This window comes from Schistocerca gregaria, chromosome 8, assembly GCF_023897955.1.
Source record: "Schistocerca gregaria isolate iqSchGreg1 chromosome 8, iqSchGreg1.2, whole genome shotgun sequence".
NCBI lineage: Eukaryota > Metazoa > Arthropoda > Insecta > Orthoptera > Acrididae > Schistocerca > Schistocerca gregaria.
This window is the reverse complement of record NC_064927.1, coordinates 135,475,250-135,501,357: the sequence shown is the minus strand read 5'-3', so window position 1 is coordinate 135,501,357 and position 26,108 is coordinate 135,475,250. Positions and strand designations below refer to the sequence as shown.

The window sequence follows — 26,108 nt, the reverse complement described above, 5'->3', positions numbered from 1 at the left end:
GGCATATTAAAACTGTTTGCCGGACCGAGACTCGAACTCGGGACCTTTGCCTTTCGCGGGCAAGTGCTCTACCACCTTTTTTTATCATCAGATTGACGTCGAATCATCATTTAATATCAGCTGCAAAAAGAAAATCAACAAATTAGTTCAAGCACAAACAATTATTAAATTCTTAACGGGAAGACTAACCTATTATCCCACCCTTCTTGTCAATTTTTTTTATATACATGTGGAAGAGAAAAAGTCACAAAACAAAGCTACAAGGGAGCGGACTCAAGCTTAGGGATCACAGGGGAGCTTAATCGACACCCTGACGGTTAAACACAAGAAAAAGCATATTCGCCAAAAGCGTTGGGTATTGTGGCTACCGCTGCCATTTCCAATGCGCAGTTTCACGTAATGGTGAAAAACACGGGGATCTGGGTCATTCCCGCCTTCAACGACATAGTGAACATAGTAATCCAAGAGACAGACAGTTGTGTTCGTTTTTGTCTGAGGAAAAACGATATTCCCGGATGTAGAAGAAGTCGTCTGGGAAAGCGGTTTCAGGGCCTCGAGTAAGGAAAGCTAATTGCCGGTGGACCCAGAGTCAATTATCCCGTAAGCAAGCAACAAGCCTGTGAAGTAAGGTGTCAGTCTGATGACATTTCTCACATTGATCAGTCGGACGAAGGCCAATACGAAAAAGACTATCACCAGTAGGTATCAGATCTTATACCACATTGAAGCAGTCTCCATCAGCAAAGTAGAAAGACTAAGATGAGACCAGACCGTTTTCCAAGACGTTGACGGGGAAGCAAGCTCAACAGAAGAAAGGGGACATGTGCACCCCCAACGGGGTGAAAGCATGTTGGTATTAATATGCGTCTTACTAAGTACATCATCACCTAGGATACCGATAATTAGAAGGTATTCACGAATGTGCCGCAATTTAGGATTAATCCGTCCAACCCCAACAGGAGGGGTAAGACAGACCGGCCGGAGACGGGAGAGTAAACGTGAGGTAACTGAATGTGGAGCCCTCGTATAGGTTAAAACATTGCGGAGGGCAAATAAGATGGATGTCTTCATTTTGATATCGGAAAGACCCAATCCTCCAAGCTTTCGAGGCCTGGCCACTACTTCCTATCGGACACGAAAGATCTGGCGGCGCCACGGGAATCTACCAGACAGCTGTTTCAGTCTGCGGGCCATCATCGCGGGAAGCGGGAAGACCTGCGCAATGTAGTATACTTTCCTGAAGACAAAGGTTCCTAAAGCCCGTACCTTGTGAAGGAGGCTAAGGGAACGGCGTTCATGTTAAAGGATCGCCATGTGAACTCGAATCTTAACCTCACGCCAATTTAGTGTAGTCAGTTTGATCGGATTGCGATGCACTAAGACCCCTAAGGGCTTGTGGCGATTGACGACAACCACCCCATGAATGACGACATGATCGAAGCCTCTCAACGGTTGGAACGTGCATTTACGATAATTGATGCGAGCACCAGCAAGACGACAAAATGGATCCAAGGTATCCTAAAGCCTCGGCATGTCCTCGATATGTCATACTAAAACCATGTCGTATGCACGGACCGAAAACAGTTCCCCCAATATAGTCCAGCCACGTAATTGCATGGCGAGGCGGCGAAGTAACGGCTCTAATAACAAGACAAAAAGGGATATGGCTAATAACAAGACAAAAAGGGACAAAAAGGGGCTTCCCTGGGGGTAAACCTCGTCTGATCGATATCCAGGGGCAGGGTGACCGTTCACAATCACCGAGCCACTGATACCGGTAAAAAGGCGAGTTAAGACCTGTCGAGCATCGTTAATAAAGCCGACAGCGGTGAGCACTCTCATCAAAAAATCATGGCTGACACGATCAAACGCTTTTTGGTAATCAAGAAAAAGCAAAGCCCCTGGAATATTAGCGGCAGCCGCCACCGAAATTACATCGCGACATTCGAGAACAGAAGTCAGTATCGTGCGTCCAGGCACACAGCTTTGGTGGGCGGCAATAATGGTATCGAGCAGCTTAGAGAGACAGAAATTAATTGCTCGAGCGACTATTTTATAATCGAAGTTAAGGAGAGTAATAGGACTGAGGGAATCAATCGCAAGTCGGCTTGTGGATTTGGGGAGGAGGGCCAGTTTAGCTTCCTGAAAAGGAGCAGGAAGTAAGACTCCCCACATCACTTCATTTACCATTGACGTTAAGGTGTCACCAATAAGTGGTCAAAATTGAACATAAAACTCCTTAGGAATACCGTCTAATCCAGGCGACTTGGGGGACTGAGATCCTGTAACAACATCATATATATAATCCTTGTGAAAGGAACGCAGAAAGGCGTCATTTAATTGAGGAGTGACAACGCGATGCAGCAAGGATGTAATGTCGTCGAGAGTGTTTTCAGCTGGGACATGGGCATCGTACAGATCAGTAAAATAGGTGTAAAGGAAGTCGCAAATGTCACGGTGAGAGGTGAACATGCGGCCGTCAGCGGTTGTTAAAAAGGCAAGGCACACACGTTGCCGGTCTAGATGGTATAGTGACGTCAGTTCCTCTTGTAAAAGGGATCGTGGTTGAGACCTCGTCCGCAGTCCCTCCATTTGAATGCGTTTGAGCTGCAGCAATCTGGCTTTGATGAGCTGTATATTAGTAGCCCGTAGGGGAACATGCGTAGCACTATCGTACAGTTGACGTAAGACAGAGTAGTAAAATTCTTGCGTTCGTCTATCGTCTGCCACCTTCGCAGCTCCAAAACGCATGAGAGCCCTACGGATTTATGGCTTAACATGCAGTGTCCACCATGCCACAATAGACGAGTACCGGTCCATAGTACGAGAACAACAAATCTATACGCCCTCCAGAACTACACCAAGAGAGATATCTTGCAAATAGGCTAAATTGAGCATCCAGGGAGGACGAAACAATTTTACCGGTTGCCGCTCGTAATTAAACGTGACGGCTACGGCGCAATGATCAGTAAAACAGGCTGGTACCACATCAACATACAGAAGTTGCCCCACAAGGAATCGGAAAGGTAAAATCGATCGAGGCAACTGCTAGACGTGGGAGTTAAAGTATGTCGCACAAGTGTAGGATAGCGAGAAACCCACACGTCACGCAGGCGCAAGGAGAGCACCAGGTCGTCGAGTTCTTTACTGAATTTAAAATTAGGAGAATGATCCACCGGCCGCAGAACACAACTCAAGTCTCCACCTAGTGTAATCTTTGTCGGGGATTTACAAAGCAGGTAAATGATTTCTTCTTTATAGAAACTCGAACGTGCGGTAGTACGACCTGTGCCAGAAGGGGCATAAAGAAGGAGTAAACTGAGATCACAAAACGTGCACCCGATCCCCCATCCACTGTCGAGTACTTCGAAATCCATCAACGCAGTGCCTTCCATATAAAACAAGGCAGTGCCCGTAGAAAGTTCGGAAGCTACATTAAAAAAGGTTGAGAACCCAGCAATGGAAAAGTGTTAGAATAAGACTTCCTGTAAATAAAACAACATCTGCTCCAGATTGCTATATAAACTGTCGCAAAGCGGCGAGCAGAAGCTCAGTACGTATTGTGTTAATATTCAGAGTAAGAAATGTGTATGCTTGCATGGAACTTCAACACGGACAGAAGAACAAATAACGGTAGAGATCCGTCAGTTGACGGAGTGACATACAAGTAACTATACCAGAAGCAATCACCGAACCAGAGAGAGAATAATTAAGAAACAGAACCCTCATCTTCCCACTTTCTTCGGCCATGACGCGACTCTCTGTGGCTGTTTACGTATTCTACTGGGGCTCCGCGTGGGAGCATCATGTAGGTATTCCGTTTCAGATTGCGAGGGAGAGGCCTCTACATCCCGCTCGTCCGCAGATATGGGTTCACTGAGGGACGGTTAGTGAATAAAAACGGAATCCACTGGCTCTTGAGACTAAATCAGCTGTTTCTTAGGACAAGGCTGTGACCCAGAGGGGGCGACAGAAGTCGCAGAAGGGGGAGTGTCCGAGAGAACCGGAGAAGACACGTGGGAACCGGAGAAGACACGTGGGAACCGGAAGCAGGTTCCTTCCCGGGCGTCTCCGAAGGGGCGGTCTCGAAAACAGGAACAACGGCAGATGGCGTCAGGGATCTTCTGCACAGGCGTGAAAGCACCTGTTGTGTCCTCATCCACGATTTCAGACTGAGAAAGGGGGTCCTTTACTGGAAACCATCTGACGCATCATCCTGGGTTCGGCGACGCTTGTTGTGAGAAATCATGACGGGCGCATCGGAATTAATGGCATCAACATCCCGACGCAAGGACAGTGGGAGAAAATCACGGGCGTTGTCGGTCAACGGATCACTGCGTCCCTCAGTAAAAGGGAGCGGAAATACGGAAACGTCCGATCCCGCCCGTCTGCTTTGACCCATGACGTCACAAATATGGCGGAAACGACCATAAACCACGATTCCAATATGGCGCATATAAAGTCGGTACGTACACATTATGACGAAAATACATCGAAAAACAAACACACACTTTCCACAAAAAGTCTAATTACACTAACGGGACAAGCGCGGGAAATGGGATGTTTTTGGATGGAGGCAAACTAAATATAAACAAATTTAGACACCCACCCCCATACAAAACCCCACAAAAAAACGACATCTCAAAACTCCCCAAACACCACTAAACACAATATCATCTGGAATCGGACACTTCCCTTGACCTATATAGCTCAACAGCAACTCCCGATCCCATAAATTAGCATCAAACACTTCCCTTGGCCTATATAGCTCAAAAACATCTCCGGATATCAATACCAACATTCACAGCCACACATTGGGATCGAACACTTCCCTTGACCTGCGCACTGTTAATTTTATCCGTCACATCCATTCCTGAACAAAAACAACAACCGATTAATTTTACTAAAATTACCACACGATGTGCAACGAACAACACTAAATTAACCTTCACACAAAATCGTTAACTCACTGAAACGAATTCCACTACAAACACAGCCGACACTCGAACAATTCTGGATAATGAGCAAAAGCAAACTGAGCCCATTACACCACACAAACGAAAACCCTGAACATACCACCAGAGATCACAACAAACCACGACGACTTCTACAAACAAGCCACACTCACAAACCAAACTCCGCGCCGCCATGACGTCACAGACAACACCCTTACGCCACTGGTCAAAGCCGATGCGTGGGATCGGACGCCTCTGTCGACCCTTTAATACCACCACACGCCACGGACAGTTAGTACGGAAATGACCGGTTTGATTAGAATAACAACATAAGCCTTTTTGGCCACTGTACATAATATGGACCCTATAACCACATACATATAGATAAGAAGGAATAAGTTTTTTGACCACCATTTCCACCGACAGAATACCACTATAGGCCTGCAAGCGGTGCTGAGCAGAACAGCATTCCTTTCAAATGTGACGTATTTCCCCATAAGGAAGCAAAATGGGCCTCAGAAAACAGACGTCTACCTCGGGCGGAAGGTTAAACACCCTGACATTCATATATATCACTTCTGCATATGCCAAGAGAACCATACTAGTGGAACCATCACGGTGCGTAAAGGACACATGAGAACCGTGACGAGAAAGTATCCTATCAACCTGGAGAGGGTCAAGAAACAACAAAAAACACATATAATTCACTGTCAAAATATGCAGTATGCACCTGATTAGTACTGGTTTAATTGTATCGACTAGCCAGTCATGCATCTCCAAAGCACCGGGCCGGACATGGATTTGTGGGAGGTGAAGCTGACGCGGAATTTTCGTGGGAACCATGATGGACATCACGGCCCGAGATGACGCCGCGACAGGAAGGGCCGCACGAACGCCAAGCACTAGCCGACAACCAGCGATGCGACGCGCACGGAAATCAACACGACACTAAACGGACACGAGGAAAACACGCAGCGCTACGGTAGAGGCGGAACTAAGAGCACAGCCTAGCGCGAATGTGACACACCAAGAGCTACACAAGCAAGACTCATGACCCGCCCTCACAGCTTCATTTCTGCCAGTAACTCGTCTCCTGCCTTCCAAACTTCACACAAGTCTCTTCTGCGAACCTTGCTGAACTAGCACTCCTGGAAGAAAGGACATTGCGGAGACATGGACTCTCGGCCTGGCACACTGTTTTAATCTGCTAGGCAGTTTCATATCAGCGCACACTCCGCTGCAGAGTGAAAACCTCATTCAGGAAACATCTCCCAGGCTGTGGCTAAGCCATGTCTCCGCAATATCCTTTCTTCCAGGAATGGAAGGTTCTGCAAGATTCGCAGAAGAGCTTCTGTGAAGTTTGGAAGGTAGGAGACGAGGTACTGGCATAACTGAAGCTATAATGACGCGTAGTGATTCGTGCTTGGAGAGCTCAGATAGTAGAGCACTTCCCCGCCAAAGGTAAAGGTTCCGAGTTCGAGTCTCGGTCCGGCACACAGTTTTAATCTGCCATGAAGTTTCAGTTTCCCACTTGCGTGCTGCTTATATAAAACGAATTCTATAGGTGAGAGTCTTTTAAAGAGGAACATATTCGTCTTTTCTGTTCTGTGACATGAGCATTTTTCCGCTCGTTTACAGGGCGAACGTCAATAAAACCGACAAACTGCAGGGACGCATTCCTGTCCGGAAATGAAGGAAGAAAGCCCTACGAACATATGTCCGGAATGCATTGTTGCCATGACAGGTTTCTCTGAGTACGTGCTGTGTGTTCCTTGTGTGTTACAGGCTATGTGATCGACGCAGCGTACTTTAAGCAGCAGAAAGGTCCGGTATTCATGTCGTGAACAAGCTGAGATTGTGTGCAGCCAAGCAGATGGAAACGGTCGAGAGGTAGCATGGCCATGCCAAAACAAAACGAACAGGGAGGCGGTGGACTTTGTGTACACCGGATTTGGAGGACCAGGTTCTGCAGACTATTGATACGATTCCTAGTACATGCTTCAGACAAGTGGCTCGCTAACATGTTGTAAGCCAAAGTACGTTACAGTGGTTAGCACACTGGACTCGCATTCGGGTGGACGACGGTTCATTCCCGTCTCCGGCCATCCTGATTTAGGTTTTCCGTGATTTCCCTAAATCGTTTCAGGCAAATGCCGGGATGGTTCCTTTAAAAGGGCACAGCCGATTTTCTTCCCAATCCTTCCCTAACCTGAGTTTGCGCTCCGTCTCTAATGACCTCGTTGTCGACGGGACGTTAAACACTAACCACCACCACCAGCACCACCACCAAAGTACGTTATGTGTATCCTGCCTGACAACCGCTACTATCCCTATCACCTGCAGTCCCATGGAGGTCACTTTGAACATCTGTGATGACGTGGATGCGATGCAGCTCTGTTCTGTGTTCCAGTACGATAAGTTCTCGAAGGACGTCCACCGTCCATTTGCAGACACATTTTCATAGGACCTTTTTTTCTCTAGTTACATGTAGAAATCCGTCATTGCGGTTCTACAGTTTTGTTAATGTTCACACTGTATATTATGTGGTGTCACCGCCAGGCACCACACTTGCTAGGTGGTAGCCTTTAAATCGTCCGCCGTCCGTTAGTATACGTCGGACCCGCGAGTCGCCACTATCAGCGATTGCAGACCGAGCGCCGCCACACGGCAGGTCTAGTCTGGAGAGACTCCCTAGCACTCGCCCCAGTTATACAGCCGACTTTGCTAGCGATGGTTCACTGTCTACATACGCTCTCATTTGCATAGACGACAGTTTAGCAAAGCCTTCAGCTACGTCATCTGCTACGACCTAGCAAGGCGCCATATTCAGTTACTATAATTACTTCAAGAATATATTCTGAACAGATAATATTGTTAATCATGTACCATCAAGAGCGACGTTCATCATTAATGGATTAAAGTTAAGTAGGAAACTAATAACGTCCGCTTTCTGAATTCTCGTTCCTTGTCATGTTCCAGACCTCACTTCAGTATGGTTGTTCCCTCCTTACGCCAGCCTGCGTGAGCTAAATCGCGTGCATTTCGGCCTCCACTCGTAACACGGTGTTGGCTCTTCTGCTAACACAAAATATTATTGTACCAGTTTTTTTTATGATTGTTATACTTCTGATATCGGCATTTAAGATAAAATATATTTCTTACAAAATAAATATGAAGAAACAGTAGAAAAAGATCGTGGGTGATGAAAGGCTTTGGAGTTTACAGGTGTGAGATAGTGATGAAAAACCGCAACGTTTCGGCGAGTGTTGTATTCATCATCTTCTGGCAAGACTTCAGTAGTATACGCTGGAAGTGTCTAAATACAAAAATTGTGGGTATCAGTTTAAGAGACCAATAGTAAGAGAAAAGCAGACAAAGATAGGCGATTAATAGCAAATATTTATAATCCAGGGATGTGTGATAAAATGCTGAAGTGATGATAGTACCTGATGATGATTATGAGTATGACAAACAAAAATTATGGTAACAAACAAGTTCAGTCGTCTCTACTCTGACACGCAGGCAGATATGGCATAAATGCACATTACACGAGAAAAAAGAACAAATTGTTCCGAAAATATTCTGGCCCTCTCGTCCACCGACAGACTTCCCAGCTTCCCGCACATTGATCTCTGCGCCTATCCAAAAGGCACGCTGATTAGGCTTAGACGTGCGGCGGGCGTCGGCGGCAGCTGCCATCTGTGGGCCGGGCGGTAAGGCTCGCAGACGGTGCCTCTGATGACGTCAGAGACGCGGCCCGTGAACACGTGGTAGTTGTACGCCTTGCTGTCGACCTCGCCGTACAGGAGCACCGGCAGCACGTTGTTCACGAACCACAGGTCTCCGCGGGCGTCCACCTGCAACCAGAAGGATACGATGCAATTCTGTCTGTACAAACAGAGCCCTGACCACTGGAGAATAAGAGCACTTCATTTTGATAAGACTTGTTTCTGGTTGAAACTTCCTGGCAGATTAGACTGTGTGCTGACCGAGACTCGAACTCGGGACCTTTGCCTTTCGCGGGCAAGTGCTCTACCAACTGAGCTACCCAAGCACGACTCAATCCCCATCCTCACAGCTTTAGATCCGCCAGTACCTCGCCTCCTACCTTCCAAACTCCACAGAAGCTCTCCTGCGAACCTTGCAGAACTAGCACTCCCGGAAGAAAGGATGTTGCGGAGAGAACTTGCCCGCGAAAGTCAAAGGTCCCGAGTTCGAGTCTCGGTCCGGCACACAGTTTTAATCTGCCAGGAAGTTTCATATCAACGCACACTCTGCTGTAGAGTGAAAATTTCATTATTGTTTCTGGTTTTCTTTCATCTTCAGGTGGCTTAATTTACTAACATACACTCCAAAAATAAATAAATAAATAAATCGAAGAAGAAGTTACGCAAATTTGTCATAAAACTGATATTCACACCGGCAATGGAGGGTGGAACTTTGACAATGCCAGTCACTCGTGCTAACGAAGCGTCAGAAAAATAGCCACTCGTGCTAACGAAGCGCCAGAAAAATCATCAGACAAACGTCGGCCAATAACCCGAGATAGAAGCCATCAGGCAGTTCGTCAGTGTTCTAGCAGTAGTGGACACCAAGAGATCCTGAGGAAGATCCCAGCAGAGGGGTCGAAACGTCGTACATTTTAGAAGAAACATGACGTGGCCTAAATACCCAGAAGATTTTAACTTCAACGACAACGGCCACGAAAGCCCGCAGACTTAAAGTTCGTCAAAAGTTGTAAACCTTGGCCGTCGATGAAAGATGTGTGATGGTGCTGTGACATTTGACCGCACAGCTGGCAAGGATAAGAGACAAGGGAAATGTCGTTGCCAGGGCATAAAATCATTGCTAATTTTGTTCTGTGTTCTCAGCTGGACAGTAACTCTGCCTCGCAGACAGTTTGGTGATCAACATACGCAGATGTTAGAATTTGGGGGAGGACGTGTAAGCTCAAAGTAACTGGATGAATAATCGGCGGATCGCTCGATATTTGAATAGGAACGATGCCACTATTCGCCAACGTTGGCAGAAATGGGTCAATCATGGCCGAACATAGCATCAAGAAGAAAGGGGTCGAACTAGAGAGACGACAGAAGGTGATGACCGACCAATCGTCGGAGAGTCTCTCAGAGACCCAGATTCATCTTTAACATCGATCCTGCATGCAACTGGTGCTTGATTGCCCACAAGGACCATTAATAGGCAGCTCACAGAAAGAGGGATGGACGCCAAAAAGCCCATTTGCAGTGGTGTAGGGCACTTTTGGCCTGAAATCTCATTGGCTGCAACTGAAATGTCTTTAGCGATGAGTCCCGCTCCATACTGAGCCCTGATGACCATCGAAGACGTGTCTGGAGATGCCCTGGACAGCGGTGGGTTACCAACCCAACCGTCGCGCAACACATGGTCCAACAACTAGGAGTGATGATCTGTGGTGCTCTTTCATTTCATAGCAGGACCTCTTTGGATGTCATCTGCAGCATCCTTACACTTACGTCGACGATATTCTACGTCCCTCTTGTTGCTCTTCATGGCAAGCCATCCTGGACTTACGTTTGAGCAAGATAATGCCTTCCCACACACGGTGAGATTTTCAGCTGCTTGTCTTCGTGCTTGCCAAACCCTACGTTGGCCAGCAAGGTCGCCAGATAACTCTACATTTGAGATGTTTGGAGCGTTAAACATGGGTGGGGCCTTCTAACCTGGTCGGGATCTTGACGATCTAATGTGCCAATTGGACAGAGTTTGGCATTTCCTCAGGAGGACATACAACAACTCTATCAATCAAGGCTACGCCAAACAACTACTTACATAAGGGCCAGAGACCAGAAGTGGAGCCGGCCGGGATGGACGACCGGTTCTAGGCGCTACAGTCTGGAACCCCGCGACCGCTACAGTCGCAGGTTCGAATCCTGCCTCGGGCATGGATGTGTGTGATGTCCTTGCGTCAGTTAAGTTTAAGTAGTTCAAAGTTCTAGGGGACTGATGACCTCAGAAGTTAAGTCCCATAGTGCCCAGAGCCATTTAAACCATTTTGAACCAGAAGTGGACCAACGCGTTATTGACTTACTCCATTTGTGAAGCACTTCCTCTTGAATAAATCATCCAATTTTTTTTCTAAAATTGTAATCGTTTGTTTGTACATGTACATCACATTTACCGATTTCCTTCCCATTCGGATGATTCCTTCGTGGTGCGTCGGTTTCTGTTCAAAAAATGTTCAAAAGTGTGAATTCCTAAGGGACCAAACTGCTGACTTCATTGGTTCCTAGACTTAAACATTACTTGAACTAACTTTAATTTATGGTAAGAACAACACACACTCACATGCCCGAGGGAGGACTCGAATCTCCGGCGGGAGAATCGGTTTCTGTGTTGGAGTGTTTTCGTAACTGCTTTGCTAACTGAAAGGTGAATTATACAATATTTTATGCCAGAAATGACTTCTTTAGTCATTTTGTACAGAGACTGGCACAGTATGTATGTAGGTGTAGACATTATTTGTATCATTTTCATATGGATTTGAAATCCAATTTATCTTCTTTTATTATGGTTAAAGAGCACTTCGTTTAATGCTGCTGTCAACAGCTCTTTCGCGAATATCAAGTACTTTATACACCATGCTACAGACTTATACAAGGTGTTGTTTTTGTCCTTGAAAAGCGGCATGGCGTAGGCACTCTCTGGCTTGCAAATGCAATGTGTACTGCCTATAATCCAGTCCTCTGCTTCGCATGGAAAGGGGAAGGGTTAGCAAAATTAAGGTTCTTGATTCGCTTCCAAAACATCTTTCTCCGTTCAGAGACGCTCATTCTTAATGTTTTCTTGTTGTATGGACAGCGGCAACGGCCTTGCCGCAGTGGTGCCGGCACGGTAACTCAGCGTGTCCAGTCAGAGGGCTATCTGCCCTCTGTAATAATAATAGTAATAAAAAACTGAGTTAATGGATCAACAACGAACTGAAATGCGTGTCTTTCGACGTCCGCCCCGAGCAGATACAACGAACAAAAACGAACAAAATGAGATTTAAAAAAACAAAAAACGTGGCTACACCGGTTCCCGTGAGATCACCGAAGTTAAGCGCTTTCAGGCGTGGTTGGCACTTGGATAGGTGACCATCCAGGTCGCCATGTGGTGATGCTGTTTTTCGGGGTGCACTCAGCCTCGTGATGCCCATTGAGGAGGTGCTCGACCGAATAGTAGCGGCTTCGGTCAAGAATACCATCATAACGACAGGGAGAGCGGTGTGCCGACCCCACGCCCCTTCTATCGGCACCCTCACCTGAGGATGACACGGCGATCGGATGGTCCCGATGGGCCACTTGTGGCCTGAAGACTGAGATAGTATGGACAGTGCAGCATAACCAATAATAAACGCGCGCCTAGCGTCGCTGGGAAGCATCAGCGAACATTTTGCTTCTAACAAAAGTTGTTCCTCCTGCCGTCGTTTGATGTAAAAACTTTGAACATCCGAGAACTGTTCACACCAAGACCGTCATCACCCTGTGCTCAGCTCACTCAGTTTTTTCGATGAAAATTATAACTGAAATCAAATAATATTTCTCTGTGTTACCTAAAGTAACGGTGAAGTTATTTTAACAATCGGAAACTTATGTGAAAGCAGGTCGAGAGAAGGAAGGAAGATAAGGGCTTCTATTTCTTGTCGATGAAAAGTTCATTAGAGACTGAGTAGAAGTTCGGATAGGGTGGAAAGTAACTGGCCATGTCCTTAGGAAACATCTTGGCATCTATCAGAGCGGTATAGGAAACCTCATAAAACCGCTGGACATCGCACAGGGATTCGAACCTCCGTCCTATGAAATGAATGATCATCGTCTTAGTAACTGTTCATCATCGAGAACAAAGGCAGGCTCTCACATTCTTGCTTTATGTAATAGCACCTCTTTTGATTGCTATAATAGCATAAACCTGTATCAACTGGACATTAGGAATAAAAAGAAACTCACTACATCTACGTTTATACTCCGCAAGCCACCCAACGGTGTGTGGCGGAGGGCACTTCATGTGCCACTGTCATTACCTCCCTTTTCTGTTCCAGTCGCGTATGGTTCGCGGGAAGAATGACTGTCGGAAAACCTCCGTGCGCACTCGAATCTCTCTAATTTTACATTTGTGATCTTCTCGGGAGGTATAAGTAGGGGAAAGCAATATATTCGATACCTCATCCAGAAACGCACTCTCTCGAAACCTGGCGAGCAAGCCACACCGAGATGCACAGCGCCTCTCTTGCAGAGTCTGCCACTTGAGTTTGCTAAACATCTCCGTAACGCTATCACGGTTACCAAATAACCCTGTGACGAAACGCGCCGCTCTTCTTTGGATCGTCTCTATCTCCTCTGTCAACCCAACCTGATATGGGACCCACACTGATGAGCAATACTCAAGTATAGGTCGAACGAGTGTTTTGTAAGCCATCTCCTTTGTTGATTGACTTCATTTTCTAAGGACTCTCCCAATGAATCTCAACCTGGTACCTGCCTTACCAACAATTAATTTTATATGATAATTCCACTTCAAATCGTTCCGCACGCATACTCCCAGATATTTTACAGAAGTAACTGCTACCAGTGTTTGTTCCGCTATCATATAATCATACAATAAAGTATCCTCCTTTTTATGTATTCGCAATACATTACATTTGTCTATGTTAAGGTTCAGTTGCCACTCCCTGCACTAAGTGCCTATTTGCTGCAGATCTTCCTACATTTCACTACAATTTTCTAATGCTGCAACTTCTCTGTATACTGCAACATCATCCGCGAAAAGCTGCATGGAACTTCCGACACTATCTACTAGGTCATTTATATATATTGTGTAATGTATTCGATGTTGCGAATATGATGGACAACCTTCTATTATACAGTTCAATGACAACAATGAAAATTTTTGCTTGACCGGGACTCGAATCCGGATTTCCCGTTTATCGCGTGCATACAGGTCCGAAGGACATAATTTGAAATAACACAGGCCCTGCAATATCGTAAAAAGAAACTTATTCAAAATTCTTAGCTAAGGATACGGTATTAGCAGAGACTGGGGAATGCTGACATACCAGGCAATACCGACACCATCCTTATATTTTTTTTCATTTGAGCAGTGCTGTATTCATAGAGAGATAGTGCTGCAGCGTAGCGGATGATGCCATAAGTAAGGTACAGACACAGCGTGTTATTGTACATGACGGCCTTTTCGTGGTGCTAAAATTAGTATTCATTTACGCTTAAGATGAGGTACCGGTAAGAGTTGGTATATTTTTTTAATGGTAATGACTATTACGAAGATAGACAGTAGGTTTCCCAATACTTCTTTCAGCATGGGTTTGTAACTTTTAGAGTATCAGCAAAGCCATTACAATCTGGTCTCCGCCATTGACATCTGAGCGGAGTATATCGACACCATTAGCAAAGCAACTAAAGTCTAGTCTCCGCCAAACGTCTGAGTGGAGTAATATTCACATAGAATATGGGGCAATATCGACAGGGCTTGAATATGTCCCCTTCCTCTAAACTTAAGAAAAAATTGTTTACGCACGTAGTAAGGTCTTTTATTTAATTGCAGATGGCGAGGACAAGAATTTAAAAAAAAAAAGAGAGGATTAAATGGACTGAAGAAATCCTTAGAAAACCATTAAGTTTAGTGAAGTCAAGGAAATCACTGAACAGCGTATCAAAGGAGCTGAACATACTAAAAATTACACTTTATGATCGATTAAAATCAAATTAAGCCAAGAAACTTTCCTTGGGGGGGTGGGGAGGATGTGTTTTTATTACTGAACAAGAGCGAGAATTAATCAACCAACTACAATGGCACAATTATTCTGTAGCATTTCTCTTGTAGTGTTGCAGTGAATTGGCTATGAAAAATAGGCCTAAGGCACAGTTTCAAGAAAATTACCAAAATGGCTGAAGAAGGCTAGGTTTCTGGTTTAAAAAATCCTAAAATAAACTTAATAAAACCACAAGCAAATATTAACAGAGATCTGGGCTTCAGCATAGCTGAAGTTCACTGCTTTTTTCCCAAGTTCAACACCACTTTCGGAAAACATATTGTGTACGTATTTTGATACACATTAAGACAGTAAAATATGTTACTTTCTGAGCACAGAAATTTTACTCTATTTGCATTGCATTCTGCTGGTATTATCTTGCAATGCTGGAGATGTTAGTACTCAGAATTTATCGATTTTTCTTGTACGGGTATAAGTCAAACATTCCTATATCAAACAGCGTATCATGGATTTTTCAATAGAAGTGATAGATTAAAAAAAAGAAAAAGCTCTTAAGCTGACGGATGTCGATATTTTTCCGGTCTCCCATACTGGAATCAACAAAGTAGCCACATACACTGAAGCGCTAAATAAACTGGTACAGGCATGCACATACAGAGATATGTAAACAGGCAGACTACGGTGCTGCGGTCGACAACGCCTCTATAAGACAACAAGTGTCTGGCACAGCTGTTAGATCGGTCACTGCTGCTACAATGCCAAGTTACCATGATTTAAGTGAGTTTGAACGTGGTGTTATAGTCGGCGCACGAGTGATGGCCTTTCAATTTCACGAGTGTACCGTGAATATCAGGAATACGGAAAAATATCAAATCTCCGACATCGCTGCTGCCGGAAAAAGATCCTGCTAGAACGGGACCAACGACGACTGAAGAGAATCGTTCAACTTGACGGAAGTGCCACCCAAACTGCAGCAATTTTCATTGCTGGGCCATCAACGAGTGTCAGCGTGCAAACTAACCAACGAAACATCATCGATATGGGTTTTCGGAGCTGAAGGGCCACTCCTGTACCCTTGATGGCTGCATGACACAAAGCTTTATGCCTCGCCTGCGCCTTTCAAACACCGACATTGGACTATTAATAACTGGAAACATGTTGCCTGGTCGGGCGAGTCTCGTTTCAAATTGCATCGAACGGATCGACGTGTACGGGTGTGGAGACATCCTCATCAATCCAGGGACCCTGCATGCCAGCAGGGGACTGTTGGAGCTGGTGGAGGCTCTGTAATGGTGTGGGGCGGGTGCAATTGTAGTGATATGGGACCCCTGATACAACTCTGACAGGTGACACGTACGTAAGTATCCTGTCTGATCACCTGCATCCATTCATATCGTGAATTTTGACGGATTTTGGAAATTCCAGCAGGACCATGCGACACCCCACGCATCCAGAGTTGCTACAGGGTGGCTCCAGGACCACTCTTCCGAGTTTAAATGCTTCCACTGGCCACCAAAGTCCCCAGACATGAACATTATTGAGCAGATCTGGGATACCTTGCCATGTGCTGCTCAGAAGAGATCTCCATCTCCTTGTACCCTTTATGGACAGACCTGCAGAATTCATGGTATCAATTTTCTCCAGCGCTGCCTCATACATTAGTCGAGTCCATGCCACGTGTCGTTGCGGCACTTCATTGTGCTCGAGGGGGGGGGGGGGGGCTACACGGTATTAGACAGGTGTACCACTTCTTTGGCTCTTCAGTGTGTATGTTCTGTGATACCGAGGTCCACATAATTTAATGTTGGTCTTTCAGTGTTTAGAAAGATAATCAGAAGGCTGTCATTTTGTGTAAACTAGTTTACCTATGATATGTTACATGTGCAGAAAATAAAAGTGGTTTGATATAGTACGGGACGTTAGAATATGTAGAGAGACTGCTATGAAAACGTTAAGTTTCTACTTGACCATTACGAAAATCGGACGAAAATTTCAACTTGTTTCTTTGACTGTCTTGCATACCGACGGTTCCCGATTATCTTCAGAAAAAAGAAACAGCCGTAAGTCTTTGTTAGTCCGAGAATTTCTAAAGGCTTTTCGAGGCGTCTAATGCCTTGTCCTACCAAGACATTTTTCCTTCACAGCGTAAGAGCTGTTTCTCAGGTGTACCTCTTTAGAAGTGAAGGCCAACGACGAAGTGCGCGAATCATGAACGCATGAGACAAGGATGTAGTGTATTGGCCCTCTTGTTCTGTCTGCCCATCGAAGAAGCGAAGACAAAAATCAAAGAGAAGTGGGTTTAAAATGGAAGGAGATTAGCAAGAAATTTAACACCGAAATTGGGGACCATATAGTAGACGGCGTGAAGGAATTCTTAGCCCCAATCCATATTCACCTACTATGTTTCCTTCTCTCCCTTTTCCTACACTCGAATTCCAGTCACCCATTACTATTAAATTTTCGTCTCCCTTCACTATCTGAATAATTTCTTTTATTTCATCGTACATTTCTTCAATTTCTTCATCATCTGCAGAGCTAGTTGGCATATAAACTTGTACTACTGTAGTAGGTGTGGGCTTCGTATCTATCTTGGCCACAATAATGCGTTCACTATGCTGTTTGTAGTAGCTTACCCGCATTCCTATTTTCCTATTCATTATTAAACCTACTCCTGCATTACCCCTATTTGATTTTGTGTTTATAACTCTGTAGTCACCTGACCAGAAGTCTTGTTCCTCCTGCCACCGAACTTCACTAATTCCCACTATATCTAACTTTAACCTATCCATTTCCCTTTTTAAATTTTCTAACCTACCTGCCCGATTAAGGGATCTGACATTCCACGCTCCGATCCGTAGAACGCCAGTTTTCTTTCTCCTGATAACGACATCCTCCTGAGTAGTTCCCGCCCGGAGATCCGAATGGGGGACTATTTTACCTCCGGAATATTTTACCCAAGAGGATGCCATCATCATTTAATCATACAGTAAAGCTGCATGTCCTCGGGAAAAATTACGGCTGTAGTTTCCCCTTGCTTTCAGCCGTTCGCAGTACCAGCACAGCAAGGCCGTTTTGGTTAATGTTGCAAGGCCAGATCAGTCAATCATCCAGACTGTTGCCCCTGCAACTACTGAAAAGGCTGCTGCCCCTCTTCAGGAACCACACGTTTGTCTGGCCTCTCAACAGATACCCCTCCGTTGTGGTTGCACCTACGGTACGGCCATCTGTATCGCTGAGGCACGCAAGCCTCCCCACCAACGGCAAGGTCCATGGTTCATGGGGGGGGGGGGGGGGATAATTTACCATCGTAAGCAAAATTGCAAGAGACGAAAGACGCAAGGAAGGCTTAAAAAGCAGACTAGCGTAGGAAAAGGAGGGCATTCACTCGTAAGAGATGTCTTCTAGCATCAAACGTCGGCCTAATTTGAGAAAGAAATTTCGAAGAATCTGTTGTTTAGAAAACTGCAGGAAAACAGGAAAAGAGGAGGATCGAAGCGTTTGAGATGTAATGCAACAGAAGGACTTTGAAAATTAAGTGTACTGATGAGGTAAGAAATGAAGAAGTTTTCTGCAGAATCCGCGAAGAGAGGAGCATGTGGAAAGCTTCGACTAGAAGAATGGATAGTACGATACAACATGTGTTAAGACATCAAGGAACAACGTTCATGGTACTAGAGGAAGCTATAGAGGAAAAAACGGCATGTGAAGGCAGAGACTGGAATATATCCAACAAATAATTGAGGATGTAAAGTGCTAGTACTGAGACGAAGAGATTGGTACAAGAGAGGAACTCTCGTTTGGCCGTGGACCGCATCAAACCAGTCAGAAGGCTGATGGCAAAAACAGGAAGACAGAAATTTCTGAGCCGCAATATATTGGTTAAGTGATTTCAAGACAGCACATCGTCTGGCAATGAACTCAACCTTATCCCCGTTGCTATCAGAAACGTTCGTGGGGAAGTAGGAGGCTGATTTTCTTAAAAGTGAACCAGTGGAAAAACATGTTATGTATAGGTAAAGATATTCCGATGATATTCTTTTAATGGAGAAGTGTTCCATCAGACAATTCCATAAGTTCCCGGAAAATATGAACCAGTAGCATACTAACATAAAATCAGAAGATTCTGCCACTAATTCTCTATATATCAACTAACAGACAGAAAAAGGCAACTATAAGTTTAAAATCTACCGGAAATACTCCTTCACTGACATATTCTTCCAGATTTCCTCTCAACAGCCAACAGCCTACAAACATGCAGCATTCTATCACAGGAATTACCGTCTCTTTTCTGTTCACTTATCCTACAACATATCATTTGCTAGAAGTAATGAATCTGAGTCCAAAATTATTGAGAACATTCTCAGTAAAGAAAAACTGAAGAGGCAAGCCAGATACCGACCGTACCCAGTGAACAACGTACAAGGACCGAAAAGGAAGCGGTGCCGTTTACCTTCTACAGGTGAAAGGTCCAATAGGCCAAGCAACATTTTGAAGGCAAAGGGTTCCTCTGCGTTTCCCTAAGTCCGACAGCCATTAGGTACAACTTGCTTCAGTTGAAAAGATAAACATCCGGTCATCATGAAAAGAGGGATTTACAAGATCATCTGCAAGTGGTATCAGTCCTGATATACTGGAGATCCTGTAGGCTCAAAGAAAACCACAGAAGCTGGAGATTACAGAAGCCAGATTCAGCCTTTGTCGAACAGTGCTTAAGCCAAAACCACAAAAATATAATAGATGTAGAAGTCCTACACGCGGAGGGAAATGTTGTAATGCTCACTCAATTCGAAATCTTAGAAATTAAAAAAAAAGATTATGTACCCACGCATTTGCTATTGAACGAGCAGATTTTATTCAGTTTTTCATACCTTTTAGAAAATGTTACCACTTCTACACAGGAGCAAAACCTGCATGTCTTCATTCGCTAGTAGATAACTACATAAACTGCTGTGCACGTGGCCCTATTCCACTGTATGTTGTTCATAGTTATTATAAATGATTTCCTAATAGATGTGGTAGAAAAGAAATGTTACTGTGTCAAAACTATCAACAGAGATAACATTCATAATTTAAGTCAGTAATACATGAAAGTATGATAAGGGTACTAAGGACTTAAGCTGTAAGTTGCTTTGAAGTGGGGACACCATGCTATATGCCCTAAAAAATTAACAGACTGCTGATATGATTGCTTTTTGTTCTTCATTTCTGTCGTGTGCACAGAACAGTTGCTTTAAATAGAAAGTCTTGCAGTGCTTTAGTGAATAACACACCGACAAGAAGGCATTTTAAGACATTGTTCAAAAATGGTTCAAACGGCTCTGAGCACTATGCGACTAAACTTCTTAGGTCATCAGTCGCCTAGAACTTAGAACTAATTAAACCTAACTAACCTAAGGACATCACACACATCCATGCCCGAGGCAGGATTCGAACCTGCGACCGTAGCAGTCGCGCGGTTCCGGACTGCGCGCCTAGAACCGCTAGACCACCGCGGCCGGCAAGACATTGTTAAAAGCATATCTGATCGAACAATACGATGCATTTCGCCTCAATGTAACTTTCTCCTTTTTATACGTTTGGAATGACCAAGAAGAGAAGTGAACGATATGAAAAGGCTTCCCTTAATACGGACAGACGAAACTGATGTTTGGTTTATTTTACCCTCCCGAAAACGCTGAGAACGTATTTTGCTATGTTTGGACGGTTTCCAGTATTTCCTTCTCACAGCATTCACTGAGAGAGCTTTTCGAGTAGACTGACAGGAAGTCTAAAGTCAAATGACAGAACTAAAACTTCTACAGCAAAAGTAAACAGTGCAATCAAATTTCATGGAACGGCATGTAAAAGAAAATCTCTCTTCAATGAGCCCACTTACGAATGAAATTGATTCCTTTACAAAATTAGAGTGTAATCAGAATGATTAGTATGACCGTAAATGACGCAAGCTGGCGGTTCTGATAAAAATATTTCAATAGAAGCTAAAGTTTAGGGCAGCTAACATGGCGGCGTCGGCTTCAAGTTTGTGACATGATGCCTTCTTTAATCGAATTCAAGCCAAAAATCAATAGCCGGCCGCTGTGACCGAGTTATTCCGGGCGCTTCAGTCTGGAACCGCGCTGTTCCTACGGTCGCAGGTTCGAATCCTACCTAGGGCTTGGTGTTGGGTTGTTTGAGGGAGAGACCAAACGGCGAGGTCATCGGTCTCATCGGATTAGGGAAGGACGGGGAAGGAAGTCGGCCGTGTCCTTTCAAAGGAACCGTCCCGCCAATTGCCTGGAGGGAAAAGCTAAATCAGGATTTATTGGCAGGACACTTAGAAAATGTAATTGACCTACTAAGGAGACTGCCTACACTACGCTTGTCCGTCCTCTTTTAGAATACAGCTGCGCGCTGTGGGATCCTTACGAGATAGGACTGACGGAGTACATCGAAAGAGTTCAAAGAAAGGCAGCACGTTTTGTATTATCGTGAAATATGAGAGTGTCACAGAAATGATACAGGATTTGGGCTGGACATCATTAAAAGAAGGGCGTTTTTCGTTGCGACGGAATCTTCTCACGAAATTCCAATCACCAACTTTCTCCTCCGAATGCGAAGATATTTTGTTGACACCGACCTAAATAGGGAGGAACGAAACCACGATAAAATAAAGGAAAGGAGAGCTCGTACGGAAAGATATAGGTGTTCATTCTTTGCGCGCGCTATACGAGATTGGAATAAAAGAGGATTGTGAAGGTGGTTCGATGAACCCTCTGCCAGGCACTTAAATGTGATTTGCAGAGTATCCACGTAGATGTAGATGAACCGTCGTCCTCCCGAATGCGAGTCTAGTGTGCTAACCACTGCGCCACCTCGCTCGGTACCTCGGGCTTGGATGTGTGTCCTGGCTCTGAGCACTATGGGACTTAACATCTATGGTCATCAGTCCCCTAGAACTTAGAACTACTTAAACCTAACTAACCTAAGGACAGCACACGACACCCAGCCATCACGAGGCAGAGAACATCCCTGACCACGCCGGGAATCGAACCCGGGAACCCGGGCGTGGGAAGCGAGAACGCTACCGCACGACCACGAGATGCGGGCTGTGTGTCCTGTCCTTAGGTTGTTGTCGTTGTGGTCTTCAGTCCTGAGACTGGTTTGATGCAGCTCTCCATGCTACTCTATCCTGTGCAAGCTGCTTCGTCTCCCAGTACCTACTGCAACCTACATCCTTCTGAATGTGCTTAGTGTGTTCGTCTCCTGGTCTCCCTCGACGATTTTTACCCTACAGGTTGCCCTCCAATACTAAACTGGTGATCGCTCGATGACTCAGAACATGTCCTACCAACCGATCCCTTCTTCTAGTCAAGTTGTGCCACAAGCTCCTCTTCTCCCCAATTCTATTCAATACCTCCTCATTAGTTATGTGATCTACCCATCTAATCTTCAGCATTCTTCTGTAGCAGCACATTTCGAAAACTTCTTTTCTCTTCTTGTCCAAACTATTTATCGTTTCACTTCCATACATGGCTACACTCCATACAAACACTTTCAGAAACGACTTCTTGACATTTAAATCTATACTCGATGTTAACAAATTTCTCTTCTTCAGAAACGCTTTCCTTGCCATTGCCAGACTACATTTTATATTCTCTCTACTTCGACCATTATCAGTTATTTTGCTCCCCAAATAGCAAAACACCTTTACTACTTTAAGTGTCTCACTTCATAATCGAATTTCCTCGGGATCACCCGAGATAGCTCGACTACATTCCATTATCCTCGTTTTGCTTTTGTTAATGTTCATCTTATACCCTCCTTTCAAGACACTGTCCATTCCGTTCAACTGCTCTTCCAATTCCTTTACTGTCTCTGACATAATTACAATGTCATCGCGAACCTCAAAGTTTTTATTTCTTCTCCATGGATTTTAATACCTACTCGGAACTTTTCTTTTGTTTCCTTTACTGCTTGCTCAATATACAGATTGAATAACATCGGGGAGAGGTTATAACCCTGTCTCACTCCCTTCCAAACTACTGATTCCCTTTCATACCCCTCGACTCTTATAACTGCCATCTGCTTTCTGAACAAATTGTAAATAGCCTTTCGCTCCCTGTATTTTACCCCTGCCACATTTTGAATTTGAAAGAGAGTATTCCAGTCAACATTGTCAAAAGCTTTCTCTAAGTCTACAAATGCTAGAAACGTAGGTTTGCCTTTCCTTAATCTTTCTTATAAAATAAGTCGTAGGGTCAGTATTGCCTTACGTGTTCCAACATTTCTACGGAATCCAAACTGATCTTTCCCGAGGTCGGCTTGTAGCAGTTTTTCCATTCGTCTGTAAAGAATTCGCGTTAGTATTTTGCAGCTGTGACTTTGATAGTTCGGTAATTTTCACATCTGTCAACACCTGCCTTCTTTGGAATTGGAATTATTATATTCTTTTTGAAGTCTGAGGGTATTTCGCGTGTCTCGCACATCTTGCTCACCAGATGGTAGGGTTTCGTCAGGACTGGCTCTCCCAAGGCTGCCAGTAGTTCTAATGGAATGTTGTCTACTCCCGGGGCCTTGTTTCGACTCAGGTCTTTCAGTGCTCTGTCAAACTCTTCACGCAGTATCATATCTCCCATTTGACCTTCATAATATTGTCCTCAAGTACATCGCCCTTGTATAGACCCTCTATATACTCCTTCCACCTTTCTGCTTTCTCTGTCCTTAGGTTGGTTAGGTTTAATTATAAGTCTACGGGACTAATTACCTCAGATGTTAAGTCCCATAGTGCTTAGAGCCATTTGAACCAAGAATCTATAGATTAAGATAATGTACACTTTATCCTTGTTTGGTTGCCATCTTTGGGATCAGTTGTGTAGTAGGAAACGAGCTAATAACTCGAAATCCAATTCGTAAAATAATAATGAAGCTCGTGAAGTAAGTATAAATGTTTTAATTATTAGAGTTTTGCTTGTCTTGTTTTGTATTTTTCCAAGAGACTAGCATTTTTGCGGTTATTAATTTTTTTGAAAATCGTGTATGTGAAGCAACTTTGTGAAGGCGTTGTTAAACAATGATGGCCGGCCGGTGTGGCCGGGCGTTTCTAGGCGCTTCAGTCTGGAACCGCGCGACCGCTACGGCCGCATGTTCGAATCCTGCCTCGGGCATGGATGTGTGTGATGTCCTTAGGTTAGTTAGGTTTAAGTAGTTGTAAGTTCTAGGGGAGTGATGACCTCAGATGTGAAGTCCAACAGTGGTCAGAGACATTTGAACAATTTTTTGAAACAATGGTGGCAAGCAGGAGCGCAGGTGTCGGTTAGTTACCTTGACGTCGCTGGGGTAGACGAAGGAGCGACCGTCGTCAGGGGCGACGACGCCTATTGTGGCGGGAGACATGGGCAGGCCGGTGCGCGAGTTCCAGCAGGTGACGCGGTGGTTGTTGACCTCCATCTGGAAGAGCACGCCCGTCTCCTCGTCCAGGAAGCTGCCCGTTGACTGGCCGCTGGGTCCGCGCGATCCGACTGCCCGGAAGGAGCGGAACCACGGCGTCGTGCCAGCCGCGGTCCTGCAAACGCCGGCCACTCTCAAGTACTCTCGTGGCTGCGACATCCGTACCAGGTCGGGTTGACAAGAGAAGATCCGAAGAAGAGCGGCGCGTTTCGTCACAGGGTCATTTGGTAAGCGTGACAGCGTTACGGATATGTTTAGCAAACTCAAGTGGCAGACTCTGCAAGAGGGGCGCTCTGCATCGCAGTGTAGCTTGCTGTCCAGGTTTCGGGAAGGTGTGTTTCTGGATGAGGTATCGAATATATTGCTTCCCCCTACTTATGCTTCCCGAGAAGATCACGAATGTAAAATTACAGAGATTCGAACGCGCACGGAGGCTTTCCGGCAGTCGTTCTTCCCGCGAACCATACGCGTGTGGTACAGAAAAGGGAAGTAATGACAGTGGCACGTAAAGTGCCCTCCGCCACACACAGTTGGGTGGCTTGCGGAGTATAAATGTAGATGTAGTTTCGGTGCATAACCATCTGACACAAAGCTTACACGACAATTGGGATAGCCACCAGCATACCACTGTTTAACACCCAGCTGAAGGCCGATGACGGTTGCGACGTTCAGAGATTTGCATATACATCTGTACTCCGCAAGCTATTTTATGGTACGTCGCAGAGGGCACATTGTCTACCACTGTCGCTCCCCCTTTGCTGTTCCAGTCGAGGGTGGTAAGCGAGAAGAAAGATTGTAAAACTTCCTGGCAGATTAAAACTGTGTGCCGGACCGAGACTCGAACTCGGGACTTTTGCCTTTCGCGAACAAGTGCTCTACCAACTGAGCTACCCTAGCACGACTCACGCCCCGTCCACACAGCCTTACTTCCGCCAGTACCTCGTCTCCTACCTTCCAAACTTTACAGAAGCCCTCCTGCGAACCTTGCAGAACTAGCACTCCTGAAAGAAAGGATATTGCGGAGACATGGCTTAGCCACAGCCAAACGGAAGTACGGCTGTGAGGACGGGGCGTGAGTTGTGCTCGGATAGCTCAGTTGGTAGAGCACTTGCTCGCGAAAGGCAAAGGTCCCCAGTTCGAGTCTCGGTCCGGCACACAGTTTTAATCGAACACAAATGTAAATACAAAAAAAAAAAATGGTTGGTTGAGTGCTTGCCCGCGACAGGAAAACGTCCCGGCACACAGTTTTAATCTGCCAGGAAGTTTCATATCAGCGCACACTCCGCTGCAGAGTGAAAATCTCATTCTATTTTATGGTATGTCGCTTGCCCCTTTGCTGTTCCAGTTGTGGGTGGTACGCGGGAAGAAATATTGTTGTTAAGTCTCTGTGTGAGCTCGACTCTCTCTACTTTTACTTTCATGGTCTCTTCGCGAGATATATGTAGAAGGAACAACTACGTTGAGTGATTCTTCCAGGAATGTACGCTCTCGGAACTTTAACAGAAAACAACACCACGCTGCAGAACACCTCTCTGGTAGCAGCTGGCATTACAGTTGGCTGAGCAGCTTCGTGACGTTTTCGTGCTTACTGAATGAACCTGTGACAAAACGCGCTGCTCTTCTTTGGATCTTATTTATTTCCTCTATCAATCTACACACATAAAAAAAATTGCATCACCCCTGTTCTCAGAACCCTTGAATATAGACTTTGACAGTGGATATTGTATCACAGACACAGTGCCTTTGGCTGTTCAGAAATGTCACTAAACCCGCCCAAACATGTAAACAACCATACATGAGGAGCGCCTATTAGACGCAGAGGGTCCGACAGTCGATCAGTTCCAGTCATTCCACCAGGAAGGAGGTACACAGCTCGTATTGTCTGTAGCTGAACCATGCCTACAAGGTCAATACCGCGGTTCGATCGCGCCCGCATTATTACTTTGTGCCAGGCGTCTGTGAGTAAACCAAAGCGAAGC

The 26,108-nt window shown here is 45.2% G+C and overlaps 1 protein-coding gene and 1 non-coding gene across 3 annotated transcripts in view; both read right to left on the bottom strand.

The window, feature by feature from the left end:
• Nucleotides 1–8,336: 8,336 nt before the first annotated feature.
• Nucleotides 8,337–26,108, bottom strand: part of LOC126285325 (L-dopachrome tautomerase yellow-f2-like) — a 497,699-nt gene continuing 479,927 nt past the window's right edge. For both annotated transcript variants that reach the window (XM_049984630.1, XM_049984629.1), the window contains exons 5-6: nt 24,004–24,244; nt 8,337–8,812 (exon numbers count right to left, since the gene is read on the bottom strand). In XM_049984630.1, coding sequence (XP_049840587.1) covers nt 8,594–8,812; nt 24,004–24,244 — 460 coding nt within the window. In that variant the 3' untranslated portion in view covers nt 8,337–8,593. The remainder of the gene's footprint in view (nt 8,813–24,003; nt 24,245–26,108) is intronic.
• Nucleotides 8,936–9,011, bottom strand: Trnas-cga (transfer RNA serine (anticodon CGA)). Its single transcript has one exon. It is a non-coding gene; the product is annotated as a tRNA-Ser (tRNA).